We start from the raw sequence: 18740 nt of genomic DNA, 5'->3' as shown, positions 1-18740 counted from the left end.
TACTCTAAATCATAATTGTTAAGGGAAATACATAAGTTTTCCCTAATAAACCCAATAGGAGAGCTCAAATTCAAGATGTGATTGATAAGCTGTGTCAGCAAGCTGAGACCCTCGTTATAAGGTATGCTTCTGAAATGGTCCATTCTGCAATAATTTCTCCTTCCTGAATGAATGGAAGAGGAATCTGTCCAGCGTTTCCAGCCCAGGCCGTTTCCTATACTGAGTGACAAGTGCCACCTGCTGGCCAAATGATGGAACAGTTCCATTTTCTCTGTCTTGAATTACTCGGCTACTAGTTGGCATACCATCTGGATAACTGGGATAACTGTTATTCTGTTTTTCAGTAAACCCAGACAACAATTTAAAACCTTAGAATTATAAGTCAGTTTCTCTGACATTCAGGACTTCACAGTCCTCAGTTTTTCTCCCTTTCTCAGTCTTAAGTCACAATTTAGATTCTGTTCTGCCTTTTATTGTGTAAGGATGAATGTGCCGTGATCATGCACAAGAACCATAGTATGACATGCATGTCACTCAGGGTTTTTTAATATCACTTTAAATCCACTTGATGCTCTAAATCACCACAAGACAGATGATAACTTGATTCCCTGAATGACACCTCTACATTTACTCGTTTGTACATAAATAATGTTATGGGTACTATGTTTATGTAATCAATATGTTTGTGCAAATGCACTCTCCAGGTCTTTTCTGGGTTAATCTTTTCTGGTAAGTATTACTTTCTAATTCTACAGTAAGTCCAGGCCCTCTCTGACCTGACACTAGTTACTTTTCTGCTGCTAGTTTCTCCCCTCTGCAGGGCTCTCCCACTGAGCCGCTGCGTTTTCTCCACCCTGTGCTGCTCTGATGCCTCCTTCCTGTCATTCTGTCCGAGTGGCATTTGCTCATCCCCTCGTCCTTCAAGATCTGAAACAAATGTCATTCGTGTATGGAGTCTCCTCTCATTTCCTTTTGTCCCTGGTGCATGTCTTTCTTTGAGCATGTTTTACTTTGTTCCTGGTATCGTGGCTCCTTGTTTATCTAATATGTTCTGTATCAGACTGTGTAAGCTTTTCGAAGGAAGGAACCATTTTTATTTATCTTTGCATACTTAACACTTAGGCTCGGAGTTTTACATGATAGGTGTTTACCAAACAAGAGTGAAGGATTGAAGGAATTTGATTTATTAAGAATTCTTTACAGCCTGACCAGGCAGTGGCGCAATGGATGGAGCATCAGACTGGGATGCGGAGGACCCAGGTTCGAGACCCCGAAGTCGCCAGCTTGAGCGCAGGCTCATCTGGTTTGAGCAAAGCTCACCAGCTTGGACCCAAGGTCACTGGCTCGAGCAAGGGGTTACTCATTCTATTCTGCTGAAGGCCTGCGGTCAAAGCACGTAAGAGAAAGCAATCAATGAACAACTAAGGTGTCACAACGAAAAACTAATGATTGATGCTTCTCATCTCTCTCCGTTCCCGTCTGTCCCTATCTATCCCTCTCTCTGACTCTCTCTCTGTCTCTGTAAAAACAACAACAACAACAAAACAACAACAACAACTTTACAAGCTGGTACAAAAATAAGTATTTTTCATCTGATTGGGTTGATCGACTATACATAGATTACACTGAAAACCTTTTTCATATGTTATTGGAAACCAAAGCGTCCTTCTCCAGGTGCAAATGAAGTGTTGCATTTGGATGGGAGTACAGAGACTGTCTTTGTTGTGTTCACAGTCTTTGCATCAAATGAATAGCCTTTGTAAAATTCCATGCCAATTGGAAGAGGATTCCAGCAGTAGCATTCTATACTTTTGTAGTGCTTATGTGGACACAAAAACTAAACTGGTTGAATCCGTCAAGTCTCACACTGGTTGTTTTAGCAGTAACTGTGTGGCAAAGAAGACATGCTGAACATTTAGCTGTGTTTTCCAGTTGAAATGGCCTGAGTACAGCTTTGTAATGAGGAATGTGAACACATTTCCCATTTACAATTTAATCTTCTTAATGTGTCGTCATTGTGTAGGATGCTGAGATTTCAACTCTGTATAACTACACAGGCAGATGTCTTAGAAAATATATTTACTCGTGAAGAGTACTTTCCAACCTCCTTACAAAAACTGCCATAATCTAAAAAGACCTTTGTCTAACAAGAGGCTGTCATACTCACTGTACTTGAAATATTTTACTTCGTTACTCTTGCTACAAAGATCTCGTTTCTCTATGGTGATGCATTGCTTTTCTAAAAGGGATGATGAGTAATATATTCACACTTTGTGGACCCTGTGTTCATAGTGTAGCAAATGAGGCATTAAACAAACTGCTCACAACGAAGGCAAGCACCACGTGCTCTTTCTCGTGTTCTACCACCATCATCCGTCGCTCACTGTTGGGCACAGTAAGTGTTTAACAAAGGCTGTTCAACTTCTTAACTTGAATTGCCTGTTCATATTATTTTCTTATGATCTTTATTTTTTACTCTTGAGGAGTGGATGTCACACTATCTGGCAGAACAACGTTCTTAGCTTACTAAACCACAGACAGCAGCAGTGGTTGCAGGGGTCCCCAAACTTTTTACACAGGGGGCCAGTTCACTGTCCCTCAGACCGTTGGAGGGCCGCCACATACAGTGCTCCTCTCACTGACCACCAATGAAAGAGGTGCCCCTTCCGGAAGTGCGGCAGGGGCCGGATAAGTGGCCTCAGGGGGCCGCATGTGGCCCACGGGCTGTAGTTTGGGGACGCCTGATAGAGGGGCATCAGAACACAGTGTGCTTCAGGGCAGTGTGCTGTGGCAAGAGAGGCTAGCCCTCGCTCCTGACTTCATACGTCAGCCTGTTCTGCCCTGGAGACTGGGACCAAGGAATGCCATCCACTGTTGCTTGCTTTGGGGGTTGTAGCTGCCGCTGAGGGCCCATAGAAATGTGAGTCCAGAGGGAGCTCATCCTTACTTCAAGAGGGAGAGAAGTAGCTTTGAGAGTGGCAGTCAGTCTTGCCACGTGCCAATCAGTCATTTCTGTTCCATCCACAAAGATGGAGAAATAAGTAAGAGGTTCAGGTATGTTGCCTAAAAAAAATGATTTTTCATGGAGGGAATATGAACTTGGGTTTCAATGCAAATATACCTACTTGATCCTTAAGCACCTGAACTGTGTGTACAACCAGTTTTCAATTAGTGTACATGCTAATCAGGACCGGTGAGAGGCAACCTGGTGTTCTGGATGCACCTCGGAACCTGTTTCCTGCGTCTGCTCAGGGTCAAGTACAGGTTTCTGACTTCCTTCCACAGCAGAAAACCTTCTCAGGAAGCTGTGCCTCCGAGCTGTGCCTCTGAACCCCAGCCCTCGGAAGCCTTCCCCTCTGAGCTTGAATACTGCTGCTCATCCTGTTAGACCTTACCTCCCCCTCATCTTCAGGACCCAACTTGACATTCTGAATTTAGTAGAAAGGCTGTACTTCATGATTGTTCTGATCCCGAATTCAAAGGCTAGGTGGTCTCTCGACACACCTGGAGGTTCTAACCCAGCACCAGAGAACTAGCTGACATTTGTCTCCGACCTTTTCTTCTAATGGTCTAGCTTCATCCCTCCTCTATTCAGAGACTCCTCGCTTGTGTGCTTACTCCCAGACTCTGGCTTCTTTCTGTCGCCTCGTATTTGACCCCCTTTACCCTCGTCCCTCCCTCTTCTCTTCTGGTCACCGCTGTTCTGTTGACTGTATTTTTAAGTTTGGTTCTCTGTTTGTTTGTTGCTTTTTGTTATATATGCCACATGAGTGAAACCATACAGTTCTTGTCTTTTGCTGTCTGACTTAATTTCACTTACTACAATACAGGTTATGCTAGGCCACCACAAAGCCTGACGGAGACAATTGTCTATCAAAATTACAAATGTATATACCTTTTGACCCAGAAATTTCCCTTTTATATATTGATTATATAAATGTACTCCCACAAATATGAGATTACCTGCTTACAAAATTACCTGTTTGACAAGTCATTGCAAAATTTTGTGAATAGTAAAATATTGAGAATGTCTGTTAACAGACCTGGTTAAATAAAACGTTGTGCAAGACCTTAGAATTCAGTGCAACTGAGAAGGGGGATGAAGCAGTGTTCTAAGCACTAACAGAGAAAGATTTCTGGGGTATATCCTTAAGTAAAAAAGTAAGATGCAGACTGTGTGTATAATACACTACCATTTTTCCCTCCCTCAAAAGAGTGGGGAAAATTTAACTTGTATATGTTTGTATACAATGTACAAACAAATTTCTGGAAAGATAAACAAAAGTATAGCAACAGTGGTTACTTGTTAGTGGAATGTGAATTAGACAGTAGTAAAGAGACTTAAAATACAGATGTAAAAATGTATGTTGTTCCATGTGAATATAGCATCGATATAAACATCTAAAAAGAAATTATACTGCAAGTGCATAGAAGATAAAGCAGCTAATTCTCCCTTGCAGAATTGGGGGATGTACTGAGAATGTATAATGTTTGTACCGAGAGTTGAAGGGTGAGTGAAATTTAACAAATGGAGGAAATTGGAAAGATTATTACAGGCAAAGGAAATGGGTTATACAATGGCATGAGAACATGAAAATTAACCTGGAACATAGAGATTGGACATTGAGTCGAGGAGGGCAACAGGGGGCATCAGAGGGCTGGAAAATGTCTCAGAAGAAGAATTTAGGAAGTTGAGGCCCAGCCACGGGAAAGCTGCTTGTCTGTTATGCCAGGTGCTGCCGTTCCGTGTGCTGGGTGCCGCAGAATGGCGCTGTCTTCTAGGTTAGAGGTTCTCAATCTCGACTGCATATTAGACCCCTCGGAGAGTTCTAACAAATACTGATTTCAGACCCCTAAATTAGAATCCACACAATTAAATTAGAATTTTAGGATATATAGAGAGAGGGAGTGGGAGGAGAGGAGGGGCACAAAGAAAACCATTGGCGATGGAAGACAATTTGACTTTGGGTGATGGGTATACAATATAATCAAATTTAAAAAACAACAAACAAACAAAAAACAACAACAACAAAAGGAATGTTAGAATATATGGACATGGCATAGTAGGTTTTTTTCCTAAAAGACTATGTGATTCTTTCTAATCATGCATTTAATTTTGAGAATGCCACCTCTTCCCACCCTTCCTCCTCCTCTTCCTTATTGTAATGAAAGGAATAATATTGTGTGGAAAGTGGTTGTGACATTGGTCTAGAGAAGTCTCTGCACTAGAAGTTAGAAAAGGAGATTATAGAACTAGTTCAATCAAGAAATGATAAAAAGCCTTTAAAAAGTGGAGTTATTAGAGGCGAGTGCAGTTTTGAATTTAAAAGATATTTAAGTGGAGAAATCCAAAAAGCTTAATCCCTGATTGTGTGGAAGGGATTGAGAGTGATGCTGCTCTGAAGATAACTCGGTCTGCTGGGTCGGGGGGGGGGGGTCATTAGCCGAAAGAGGAAGGGCACTAGGAAATACTGGTGGGGGTGAGAGCGGGTACAGAGGCAGAAGAATTGATTCCGTTTTGAAAGGGCTGCCTCGCAGGCACCTGCAGTTGATAAGGGGCACCACGGGGCATTCAGATCTGAGCACAGAGGAAGAGGCCCCGTTTCAGAATCTATGCAGGCCATCCACATCTGAAAAACTTTCAGCAGAGAACAGGTCCACCCTCAATCAGTCAGGACTTCCACTTTGGGAACAGAGGACATACGAGAGCGAGCTAAATATTCTGTCCTGGAGAATCGGCTCTGAGCTGGATACCACAGTGGAATAGTAACGATAGTGGGCGCACTGGAAAAACGGTGCAGCTGGCTCCCTACCCAGGGTTTCAACCCAAGGACAGTGAGCCGGGCCTGGGGCACAGGGCCCGCATTAGTCTTCATCTTCTCTCTGTGCACGTCATTGCTGTCTCATCATTTCAGTGTAACAGTTGTCACATCAAATTTAATTTAAAAGGTGCTTCATTTTCAGGGAGAGCAAATGCTTCCTGTCTGGCTCTGCCTCTGAGTACAGGCAGCAGCTGGATGTGGGGATATGGCAGCATCCAGTGAGTAGGGACCCGGTAGAGCCACCCCACCCTCTAAAGCTCAGGCCTAGAGCTCCGAACTAGGCAGAGCTACTGCTGAAGATCCGAATTCATTCCAGACGCTGGGACTTCAGAGTAGGGAACAAAGGGTCTCTTGAGAGGGGAGATGAGGTCTCTGGAGCTGGTGTTCGATACAGCAGCACCCTAAACTTACTCACTTGATATATAATGCTTCAATCAGCAAGCCATGGGGTTCTCTTGTGTCTCAAGTCACCACTAATCAGAATATCTAAACTGAAAGGGACCTCTTCATTATCAGTGAGGATATGCAATCTTCAAACTTCTTTTTTAAGAAATAAAGAATATTGAATTATTGTAATATGCCAATTAAAAGTTATTTTTACTCACATTTGTCTCCTGACTTTTTCCATAAAAGCCTCAGTTTATACCAACAAGCAAGATCACTGAGTTCACTAACAGCTGCCACACTTCAGTGTCTAAGGTGAGTAATTAAAGTAGGATTGAGCCATTCATGTGATGTTTTTCATTTGAAGGATAAGACTTATCAAGGGCCAAATGTCATCATGGTTGATGGGATTCAGAAAATGAAGCACTAATGAATTTTTTAAACTGCCTAGAGCAATGCATGTTTATTAGGGAAAACTCAGAAAAAAAATATAAATAAGAAAACTTAGATCACCTGTTGTCTTACTTCCTGAATGTGTTTCTTTCCAATATTTTCTATGGATATATATGAATATATAATACATATGTGTGTCTATGTATATGTGTGTATATATAGAGGGGGAGAGAACACGAGAGAGATTCAATTATACATACAATATATTTCTAGGATATATTTGCCTAGAAATATATTGTATGTATAATTCTTTGATTGTTTCTTATGTTTGCTAAATGTCATATTATCTTATAATTCTTCAAATGTCTGTTACCCAGAATTTAAAGTGCAAAGGGAATATTTATAAATCTTTAAATAAAGCTATAAATTATAGGTTAATGACCCCATTCATAAAATTTACATAAAATATTATAATAAATCTAGCAGTGACTGTAAGAATTGCTCTCATTTATTAAATAGCTATTACTATGTCAGACACTATGATAAGTCCTTTTACTTATATCTCATTTAATACTCAATATTCTTCTGTGAGGTAGATACTCTTACTAATTCCAGGAAGAAAATTTACATGTTAGAAGGTGAAGTGACTTGCTTAATTTTTTTTATTAGTAAGTAAATGTACAATAAAAGGAAAAAAGGCTTTTAGTTGCATCAATTACCAAAATATATGGAAAACTCTAAATTTTAGTTATTCATATTTTAGCAGGCAGAGATGGGATTGATAGGCCCAGCCAACATCTTGATAAGCAGATAAATGATAGACATATATGCACCAGGGAGCCAAAGGGAAGTACATCTGTTGGGAAGAAGTCAGGAAACACACTGTTCTCAATTTGGGGTTTTCTGCATCCTCAAAATCAGATTTACTTACTCAGCCCAGCTCTGCTGAGTCAGATTCCGAATGAGCCATTCGAGTGGTATACATTTGCTAAACTCTGTTAATGCCTTGTGTTTTTTTAAGGTAAGAGGAGGGGAGATATTGAGACAGACTCCCACATGTGCCCCAACTGGGATTCCATCTTGAGACAGTGCTTGAGCGCCACGCTATTTTTAGTGCCTGAGGCTGATGTGTTCCAATGGAGCTATCCTCAGCACCCGGGGCCATGCTCGAACCAATCAAGCCACTGAGGGAGGGGCAGAAGGGGGAGGGAGAAGCAGATGATAGCTTCTCCTGTATGCCCTGACCGAGAGTCAAACCTGGGGTGTCCATACGCCAGGCCAATGCTCTATCCACTGGGCACCTGACCAGGGCCTAATATTTTTATTAGTAATAAATATCACCTAATATGATAAGATTCTGAGGGAAATCATGATCAATTATAAATAAACTGATCACCAAAAAAATTAAACCTGTTCTTTGTTGTTTAAGGAAAACACAAAAACTCAGAAAATCAGGCCTTTGAGTAATGACTTGAAGCATGAGTCTCCTGCATCCTTTGATCCTTGGGTCAGCCACACCGGCCGGGAGAGAAACAGCAAAGGGTCAGACTCTGATGTACAGTTCATTTCAGAGACTAAAACGACGAAGTCTGCACGGAAGAGAGTGAAACCACAGCGGAAACGTCCAGCAACCCTCCCAGAAAATGTCAAACTCGCTGAGACATCCCAGGTATTTATTTTTTTATTCACCAAATGTGTAGTAATTCATCTAAATCCAGAAATAATGTTTAATAAAGGTTTTGCTTCATTTTTACATTTTTAAAGCACTCTAAAGCATACACATTGTCATCTGAGTTTCCTGGACAAGGTCCCAATATTTTTTCTTCTGAGTTTTTTCTTTTTCAGGAAAAGTCAGATTGTTAGTGTGACCTCAACCCACTTAAGGGACCCCAAATGACACCTGGATGGGAAAAGGGTTTTATTTAGTTAGTTATTTTTGATGAGAGAGACAGACAGGAAGGGAGAGAGATAAGAAGCATCAACTGTGGCATTTCAGTTGTTCATTGATTGCTTCTCATATGTGCCTTGACCAGGGGGAGGAGGGCTCCACCCTAGCCAGTGACCACTTGCTCAAGCCAGTGATCCCACACTGAAGCTGGTAAGCCCATGCTAGAGCCAGATGAGACTGTGTTCAAGCCGGCGACCTCAGGGTTTTGAACCTGAGCCCTCAGCATTCCAGGTCAATCCTCTATCCACTGCACCACCACCTGGTCAAGCAGGAAACAGGTTTTAAAATCTGTATTTTTTTTTCTTTCTTTCTTTCATTTTTCTGAAGCTGGAAACAGGGAGAGACAGTCAGACAGACTCCCGCATGCACCCGACCGGGATCCACCCGGCACGCCCACCAGGGGCGACGCTCTGCCCACCATGGGGCGATGCTCTGCCCATCCTGGGCGTTGCCATGTTGCGACCAGAGCCACTCTAGCGCCTGAGGCAGAGGCCACAGAGCCAACCCCAGCGCCCGGGCCATCTTTGCTCCAATGGAGCCTTGGCTGCGGGAGGGGAAGAGAGAGACAGAGAGGAAAGCACGGCGGAGGGGTGGAGAAGCAAATGGGCGCTTCTCCTGTGTGCCCTGGCTGGGAATCGAACCCGGGTCCTCCGCACGCTAGGCCGATGCTCTACTGCTGAGCCAACCAGCCAGGGCTAAAATCTGTATTTAAGAGATAGAGTCATATAGGATGTTCAGAGAGGATAAACCTGTAAACTTGAGGAATTTGCATTCAGTGCTTTCTTTATAGCAAAAATGCTTAACTACTTTCTATAGAACAGAAGTCAGGAAACTTTTTGGCTGAGAGAACCATGAACGCCACATATTTTAAAATGTAATTCCATGAGAGCCATACAATGACCCGTGTATGTTACGCATTATCCAATAAAAATTTGGTGTTGTCCTGGAGGACAGCTGTGATTGGCTCCAGCCACCCGCAACCATGAACATGAGCAGTAGGAAATGAATGGATTTAATTCATGAGAATGTTTTCTATTTTTAAGGTTATTTTTTTATTAAAGATTTGTCTGCGAGCCAGATGCAGCCATCAAAAGAGCCACATCTGGCTCGCGAGCCATAGGTTTCCAACCCCTGCTATAGAAGGTGGTTACTCCTGTAGTCAAGGTTCTGGGAAAATGGGATATAATTTCAATAGTGCAACTAAGTGTTGAGGCTGACTTTTAACAGGTGTACCACCCAAGAATGTTCTCATAGCCAAATGCCTTTCTTTTAAAAGAACCTCTGTGCTTTGATTCTTGTAATGTTAGCCTTAATTAAATTCTGTTTGAGAATTATCCCTCAGTCTACGGCCATACCACCCTGAACAGGTCAGATCTCTTCTGATCTGAGAATTAGTCCTCAGATTCAGTTTATAATAACAATATCCACAATGGAGTGAGCATTGATCTGTGCCAGATTCAGGGCTAAGTGGTGACATAGACGTTGTTGTCTCACTACCATTTTAAATATTCTATTAGCCAAAATTTATTGCCTAGCTTTTCTGCCTTGTTTATCTAATAATGCCATTTTCCTGTTTCCAAAAATTAAATGTACCCTTTGAGGGTAGATATAGGCCACCATAAAAATATTAATGGCAATTGCCATAGGTGCTGGAAGCAACAAACTGATGCAGTCAGCAAATATCTCCTGAACTTCTGCCCTGTGTAACATAACTGTGTTACTCATTGTGGGAGACAGGCATTTTAGGCGTGGTTCCTTCAGGAGGAATTATTCTGAACAATAGTTACATTACAGAAATATCTGACACATTTCTTTGTAGTATGTTTGGCAGGAAGTCTGTAGACTTTCCTTGACCATCTTTAGTGATGGAGACTCATTATCTCCTAAGGCAGCCTTTTCTCATTATGTTTTTGGGTAGCTCATTCTTCTAAAATATTTATAGCTCAGTAATATATAACTGAAGTTTTGGCCCTAAATTTTTTTTTGAGACTATAGTAGTCAAGCTGGATCTGTATATAGTCATCAGAATTTTACTCTGAATTATATACTATATGCATGTTCATATATTCAATACAACCCTGCTATGTCCAAAATACTACGTTAATAATGCTCTGTTTAAAAAGTAGTTTTACCTTTTAACCCTGACTTCCGCTTATTAACTGTGCAATTTTAAGATTGGGAGTTTTTTGGCATTTTTTATGGGTAGATAGTATGCTGAATAAACACACAAATGATTACGAAGTTGAAGTATGCCCAAATATATATATTACACACATATATATTACACACACATATATATATATTTATATTACACACACATACATATTTCACACATATATTACACATATTTGGGCATATATTCATTATTTATATATATAATGAATACAACATTTGTTGCTTCTGTGTTGTGATGTGTTGAGAGAGGAACACTGACCCATCTTGGTAATGTAGTGGATATAGGAGGTGAAGCTGAGAGAAATGGCAAGAATGACTACAGAATCTCTGGCTCTTGAACTCAATTGGATGGTGATTCCATTCATTGAAATAGGGGATCCTAGAAGGTGGCTGGGCTTGTAAGGAAGAGCGTGAGTTCAGCTTACCTAGTCTGAGACTCCCAAGGGGACACACCGAGTGAGGAGTGAAGGTAAAAAGACTAGGTAAAAACTTGAGAGATATTAGCATCTCGTGATTAGCAGTCCAAGGATGTGTGTACAGAGGGTTGTGAGGGAATAGCCAAAGCAGCAAGAGAAGAAACCAGGAATTTGTTTTATTATTCAAGCCAAGAGTGGTGGAATAAAAGGCAATCCAAGGTGAGATGATCAGAGAGGCTAAATTCAATTGAGAGGCCAAAGGCCTCTAAAAAAGTCCATTGACTTAATGCTTAGAGGTAATAGGGATGATCTCAGGAAGGATTTATATTGTTTTTATTGGAGTGAAGAGGGTAGAAGATTAGAATGGATGAATTAGCAAATGGAGGGTGAAGAAAGGGAGACTGGTTATATGTCAACTCTTGGAAAGGTAAAGTAATTTCACTTCTGAAACTATTCTATACTTAAAAGATCTAGAAGTGAAGTGGATAGCTCAGGAGACTAATTCTTTATAAACTGTTGAAAAATGAATTTAATCAGGTTTTAAAGTGCAATTGAAACAACTCTCAATTACTGGAGGATTGTTTGCAGTCAATTTTTATTACTCTGTCCAGTAAACACAACACTAGGCATCACTACTACCAGAGGAGATGCAGGAAGTGTAATTAATTTAATATTAGCCTAAGTAGGTGAAATTAGGAAGGTAGATGTGCTTTGAGTAAATCTTATCCCTGCTCCAAAAGCTTGCTAAAAATGGCTCTGAAATTAGCAAATGACTTAGCTCCTTTGTATCACAGTTCAGCTCTGATAGTACAGGTAATTAATTAACCTTTTCCCTAGATAACTGTTTTTATCACACCCTCATATTTTTCAGAAGATTCTATTTTCTTTATCCCAAACAACTCTCCTCCCATTTCCTGAAAACAGGCCTTCCACTATAAAGTACACTTGCTTTCTACAGCAGCAACTTGTTAAGTGAGAAGAGGGGAGATAGACTCCTGCATGAACTGAGAGTGGGATCCACCCACAACTCTTGTCTGGGGCTAATGCTGGAATCAACCAAGCTATCCTCAGCTCCTGAGGCTGATTCTCAAACCAATCAAGACACTGGCTGGGGGAGAGGAAGACAGAAGAGGGTGAGAGAAAGAAGTAGATGGTCGCTTCTCATGTGTACCCTGACCTGGAATTGAACCCTGGATGTCTGCAGGGCAGGCCAATGCTCCATCCACTGAGCCATCAGCTGGGGCCATCTGTAACTTTTAACTCTGTAACAATTTCCCTGTGTAAATTTCCCCTTTGTAAATTACATGTCTGTGTTCTTTGTTAATTTCACAGAACAAATAAAATATTAAGCCTTTACTCTGGGCCAGGTGCTGAGTACTCAGTTTCACACAGTTTCTGCCCTCAAGAAGCTAAGAATTTACCTCTAGCCATTCTAATCAAAGAAGATCTTTCCCAGTATCATAAGTTTTACACTCTAACACTTTCTCACCCTTCAGGCATGAGGACATCCTTTCAAATGAAAAGAATGACTATAGATGTCTCACATAATATTAGGCATGTCTGCTATCCATTGGTTAAGAACTACGTAATAAGAGAAAGCCTTCATAGATATTTTGAAATGAATGCATATCTTTTTTACTCCAGCAACACCTACTTAATTTTTAAGAACAATGTGTATATACATATGAGACATTTATTTAGTGTATGGGCAGTAATTCATGCAGATAGATCCTTTGCAAAATACAAGCCCTTCGCTTGACCAGGTGGTGGTGCAGTGGATAGAGCATCGGACTGGGATGCGGAAGGACCCAGGTTCGAGACCCCGAGGTCGCCAGCTTGAGCGCGGGCTCATCTGGCTTGAGCAAAAAAGCTCACCAGCTTGGACCCAAGGTCGCTGGCTCCAGCAAGGGGTTACTCGGTCTGCTGAAGGCCCACAGTCAAGGCACATATGAGAAAGCAATCAATGAACTACTAAGAAGTCGCAACGCGCAACGAAAAATGAATGATTGATGCTTCTCATCTCTCTCCATTTCTGTCTGTCTGTCCCTGTCTCTCTCTGCCTCTGTAAAAAACAAACAAACAAACAAAACAAAAAATACAAGCCCTTCGATTCACTGTTGAGCACCATAGTTTACACCACTCGTTTCATACTTAATTTATCTTATGATACTCTTTTTTAATTGCTTCCTGATATTATTTAACCTTTACATATGTTTATCTAAATATATATTTCCTGAGAGCAATGATCAGAAATGAAACCTCTGTTTATCCTAGAGAAGTCTGCTTCTGTACAGGAGTTAACAGAGGATGAATGAAAGTAGTTTAATGTGTACCACTGATTGCTACTAATCCTTGTATATTTTTTGTTAATACTTTGCATAGGACTCTTCTTGGGAAATTAAAAGGAAACGGAATCAGAACTTTGTGGAGGAGTATAAGGCTTTGATTGAAGTTGAAACCAACAACAGTGATCAAGATGTAATCCTGGTGAGATAAATTTTACTGACTAAATGACACCTTGAGATTCATTTACATTTGTAAAGATTAGAAGAGTCCAAGAAGCATTTTTCATTAGTGCCTCAAAGTAACTGAAATATTTAACTGAATGACCTAGTTTTAAGGTGAAGAAACAAGACTCAGAAAAGTTAGTTACTCACCTAAGGCTACACAAACTAGTAAAAATACAACTGTATCTTATGCCTCCTGACCACTAGCTCACGATGCTTTTCATTTTAGTTATTAGGTTGTGAAAGCTTTAATATGGCCCTGGCCAGTTGGCTCAGCGTTAGAGCGTCAGCCTGGCATGTGGGGGACCCGGGTTCGATTCCCAACCAGGGCACATAGGAGAAGCGCCCATTTGCTTCTCCACCCCCCCCCTCCTTCCTCTCTGTCTCTCTCTTCCCCTCCCGCAGCCAAGGCTCCATTGGAGCAAAGATGGCCCGGGCGCTGGGGATGGCTCCTTGGCCTCTGCCCCAGGCGCTAGAGTGGCTCTGGTCTCGGCAGAGCGACGCCCCGGAGGGGCAGAGCATCGCCCCCTGGTGGGCAGAGCGTCGCCCCTGGTGGGCGTGCCGGGTGGATCCCGGTCAGGCGCATGCAGGGGTCTGTCTGACTGTCTCTCCCCGTTTCCAGCTTCAGAAAAATACAAAAAAAAAAAAAAAAAGAAAGCTTTAATATTATATAAATTCATACCAGAACCTGCATTCCCAAATCAAAAGGATATGAACCTGTTTGTACTTTGTAATATGAATTCTCACCAGAAAGTGTAAATCCAAATTGATTTAAAATTTGTCACTGTCAAAACCTAAGAGAAGACTATTTAAAATTTTTTCCATTTATTCCCCTTGACTTAGTACCCCTGACTCTAACTTGGTAGTCTGTATCAAAATGCTACATATCTGGACTATTCTCCTCTAGACCCCAGCAGAGTTGCTTTGCCTCACCGAAGGAAGTATCAAGGCTCTTGGTACTTAGGCAGAATTGACTCAGGGACTGACCCTTTTAAGAATACTTCACCTGTGAAACTATAAAGACATTGTCCATTATGTTATATAATGTTGTTTTATATTATAATACAACGTTTATTTAGTTTTCTTGTTTGTTTTTTAAGTGAGAAGAGGGGAGATAGCAAGATAAACTCTTGTATGCGTTCTGACCAGGATTCACCTGGTAACCCCTGTCTGGGGCTGATGCTCAAATCAACCAAGCTAGCCTCAGCTTCCAGGGCCAATACCTGGACCAGTCAAGCCACTGGCTACAAGAGGGAAAGAGAGAGAAGGGGGAGCGAGAGGGGAAGAGAAGCAGATGGTTGCTTCTTACGTGTGGTCTGACGGGAAATCAAACCCTAGACATCCATACGCTGACTGACGCTCTGTCCACTGAGCAAATCGGCCAGGGCCTGTTTAGTATTTTTTAAATAGGAACATGAATTTTTTTACTCACTATAGTTCTCTTTTTACTTTTATTTTCATAAAGCTTGCAGCTAAACTTTTAGGAATAACTATAGTCACCGAGCTAGTTGTTATTTTTGACATGATAATATAATAAGAGTATTTGGAAATGGGTCTGGCCTCATTGGACATGTCTTTAGGTAAGGTACCTCAGGATGCTATTTGGAATTGTAGATTAGATTTCAGTTACAAATGAGCCAATAAAGTCTTCTGACGTTAGCCTAATTCCTTTGCCCTTCAACACAAAATTATTGTCATAAAGTACATGGTATAATAATTGGTTTTATTTAAAAGAAAATTATTATAGAAGATTTCAAATGTGGTATAATCAACTCCTGTGTGCCTATTTTTCTCCCCAACAGTGATCAAGTCCTGTTTCTTTCGTATCTCCCCGCCTTTATTACTCCTAGGCGTCGTATCACTTTGTCCATAGATTATCATTGTTTTAGGAAGCCATCTGAAGGATGTTGAAAAGAGCTAAGAGTAATTTGTGTAAAAGGGAACAGGAAAGTACCTTATTATTGACAATAAGGGGCAACACCAAAGTATTTTCCAAAGGAGAGGGATAATAATTTAATCAGAGGCCAAAAACAAAGAGAAAACTGCAACTAATATTGTAAATAAGGCCATCTTTATTTATCCTTTTGAAGCAGAATGTGATCTAGCTGTACCCGTGGGTAGTACTGGTCACCACATGTTTTGTAGACTCTTCAACGTCTTGGCGTGTGTTTATGTAGCTATTGCTTTGTCGCCTTTTCAGGCTTTCAGCTAGTGCTTTTTGTAAATTAGGTAAGACATATTAAAATTGTTGTCTTCTTATGTAATATATTTGAAATTGTTGTGTGGATGTGTGTGGTATCATTTATTTGTATCCCCGTGACCCTCGTAGGAAGTCTGTTTTGAAACTCATGGTGTCTAATTTGGATGAATAAGGATTATCCAAAGTTGCATATTAACTTCTTTTTTTGGCTATAGTTGCAGCAATTCCCGGTAGGGAATAATTCTGAGTGTTTGTCTATCTGTACTTTCTTAAACTCAGAAATTAAAAAGGATTCTTAACCCTTGCACTCCTTCCCAGTTATCTTCTAACTGTAGTGCTTGTGAGTGTGTGTGAATGTGTATGTGTGTGTCTGTGTGTGTTTGTTTTTGTTTTTTTGTTGTTGTTGTTTTACAGAGACAGAGAGTCAGAGAGAGGGATAGATAGGGACAGACAGACAGGAACGGAGAGAGATGAGAAGCATCAATCATCAGTTTTTTGTTGCAACACCTTAGTTGTTCATTGATTGCTTTCTCATATGTGCCTTAACCATGGGCCTTCAGCAGACTGTGTGACCCCTTGCTCGAGCCAGCAAATTTGGGTCTAAGCTGGTGAGCTTTGCTCAAACCAGATGAGCCCACAGTCAAGCTGGCAACCTCGGGGTCTCGAACCTGGGTCTTCCGCATCCCAGTCCGACACACTATCCACTGCACCACCACCTAGTCAGGAGTCTGTGTGTGTTTTAATTGCAACCCTGTACCTGTCGCATTGAAAGAGGATGGCATTTAGGCCTAACAGTGCTCCAAGAGGTTATCTCTTAAGGAAGAGCAATTAGCTACCACAGAGGACACCCCCTTTCCCCAATCAGGTGGTTTTTATTATTTTGGTGAATTTACTAGGACCCAGAGTCTTACTTTCAGGTGTAATAGTCCCAGAAATACATGTTCAGCAGCATTGATTCAGCCAGCCCATTCCACACAGGTTGGTGGGAATACACGGTACTCAGGGGTGAGGATTTCCAGGTACAAATACATACTGCATTTGTTTAACATTTAACATTTTGGCTTAAACAGGTTTTCTCAAAGCATTATAGATGGGAATTCTCTATCTGAGATTCTTAAAATTTATTTTTACTTATTAAAAATTTTTTTTAAATTAGTTTTATTGAATTTATTGTGGTGACAGTAGTTACTAAAGTTATATAGGTTTTTGGTATACAGTTCTATAACACATCATTTGTATAATGTATTGTGTGTTCACCACCCCAGTCTAGTCATCACCATTTACCCCCAGTTTACCTTCTGCCTCCCCCATCACCTACTCCTGGCTCAGATTAAGCTAATGTCCCTTTAGCCCATTTCTCCCCTTGCCCACCCTAAATCTGACCTATACAGTAAAGTTCTTTTCTGCTCGAAACCTGGCTTTTCTCTTCCCGATCAACTGAAGTCACAGAATAGTCATCAGGACTGTCACCTCAGGGATGCTTCCTGGGAAGGAGAGCTCTCTTTGCTCAAGATAATCACTCTAGTGGTATGTCTGTGGCCAAAACCTTACACAGAGCCCTTGTATGAGCTGGTGTCACCTGACCTACAGTCTCCAGAAAATCCTATTACTTCCTGTTTTCCATTCTCCAAACACACATCCTGCTCTCTCTTTAAAAAATAGCTGAATATTCTGAGCTATTTCCTGTTTCAAGCATTTCACACATGTCAAGTTCAAACATCTCGGTTACTTCCTTCCGACGGAAAGTAGAAATTCTTCTACAGCACCTTTTCTAAGATGTACAGGCCTTCGTCAGGGGACTTAGTCTCTGAGGAAAGGGTGCTACAGTTCTGTTTTACCGGAGTAGTTCCCTGTGGTACTACTGTAATTAAGGATTTGTCTAACTTCAGTGAGACACTCGGGTGCACAGCCATGTGATCAATTGGCAGTTTAGCTGTCCTCCAGGCAGAATGTGGCACGTGAGCTCCATATGGCCACAGTGCCCCTCACCGTGCTGCATTCTGATCAGCTGTCACTGCACCATGCTTCACAGAAGCAGGAAAAAAAATTTTTTCTAAATAAAATAAAATTAAAAAGAGGCAGTGAAAATAAAAATGAAGCAATGAGACTAGATTGCTAAGCACCCTCACGAAGAAGCAAGCGGTCTCATGTTGTGTCGTCAGGTGAGATGGAAGAGCCAACTCGGCAGATGAGACGTCCTACGGGATCTCTTCTGAAAGGTCACTGGGGAAATTAGGTTGCCAGACCATGACAGATGGTCAAGAAAGCAAATGATTAATTTGAAGAAAACTTGAAAAATTCAGGAACACCAGGGGAATAAAATTAATAGTGCCAACAGTAAGTTAGAGAAGTTGGGTAGGAATAATTTTCTGAGACTCAAGTCAGAGTGATAAAAGTACTAATTTCTTGTTACACGTGTCCATACTTTTATTCATGTTGGTGGAGCACATACTCCAAATTGATATTCAAGTTATTTGATTCTAACATGAAGCAACATTTACCTTTTTTCCTAAATACTGGTGTGTATATATATATATATATATATATATATATATATATATATATAAAATAATCTTAAATATTTTTTCAGTTAGCGCTCTGAATGTCAATGGCAAATTCAGGTTGCTAAGAAAGTGACAATATATATATATATGGTGTGGTTATTTAAGGTTAGGTTAGACCTGCCTGTTTAATACCCAGGAAGCATAATGTCTTTTTAGTCAGACTGACTTAAGTCCTGTGTCATCAGTGGTCATTCTGTTTTCTTCTGGCTTGCACTTGGCCTTGAGAGTAAACTGGAAGATGAGTTTATTTCATTTTCCCCATCTGAAATCATTTTTAAAAACTTGATGGTCAGATTTCCACTGAAAGATTTTTTTTTAAGAGTTTGGTGGT

The 18740-nt window shown here is 40.9% G+C and overlaps 1 protein-coding gene across 1 annotated transcript in view; it reads left to right on the top strand.

The window, feature by feature from the left end:
- MORC1 (MORC family CW-type zinc finger 1) overlaps positions 1 to 18740 on the top strand; it is a 194412-nt gene that overhangs the window by 129525 nt on the left and 46147 nt on the right. The window contains exons 18-20 of the mRNA XM_066241204.1: positions 6456 to 6521; positions 8029 to 8268; positions 13521 to 13625. Of these exons, the coding sequence (XP_066097301.1) occupies positions 6456 to 6521; positions 8029 to 8268; positions 13521 to 13625 (411 nt within the window). The remainder of the gene's footprint in view (positions 1 to 6455; positions 6522 to 8028; positions 8269 to 13520; positions 13626 to 18740) is intronic.

Source organism: Saccopteryx bilineata, chromosome 8 (assembly GCF_036850765.1).
Source record: "Saccopteryx bilineata isolate mSacBil1 chromosome 8, mSacBil1_pri_phased_curated, whole genome shotgun sequence".
NCBI lineage: Eukaryota > Metazoa > Chordata > Mammalia > Chiroptera > Emballonuridae > Saccopteryx > Saccopteryx bilineata.
The sequence above is the reverse complement of the archived record's forward strand: the minus strand, read 5'-3'. Positions and strand labels throughout refer to the sequence as shown.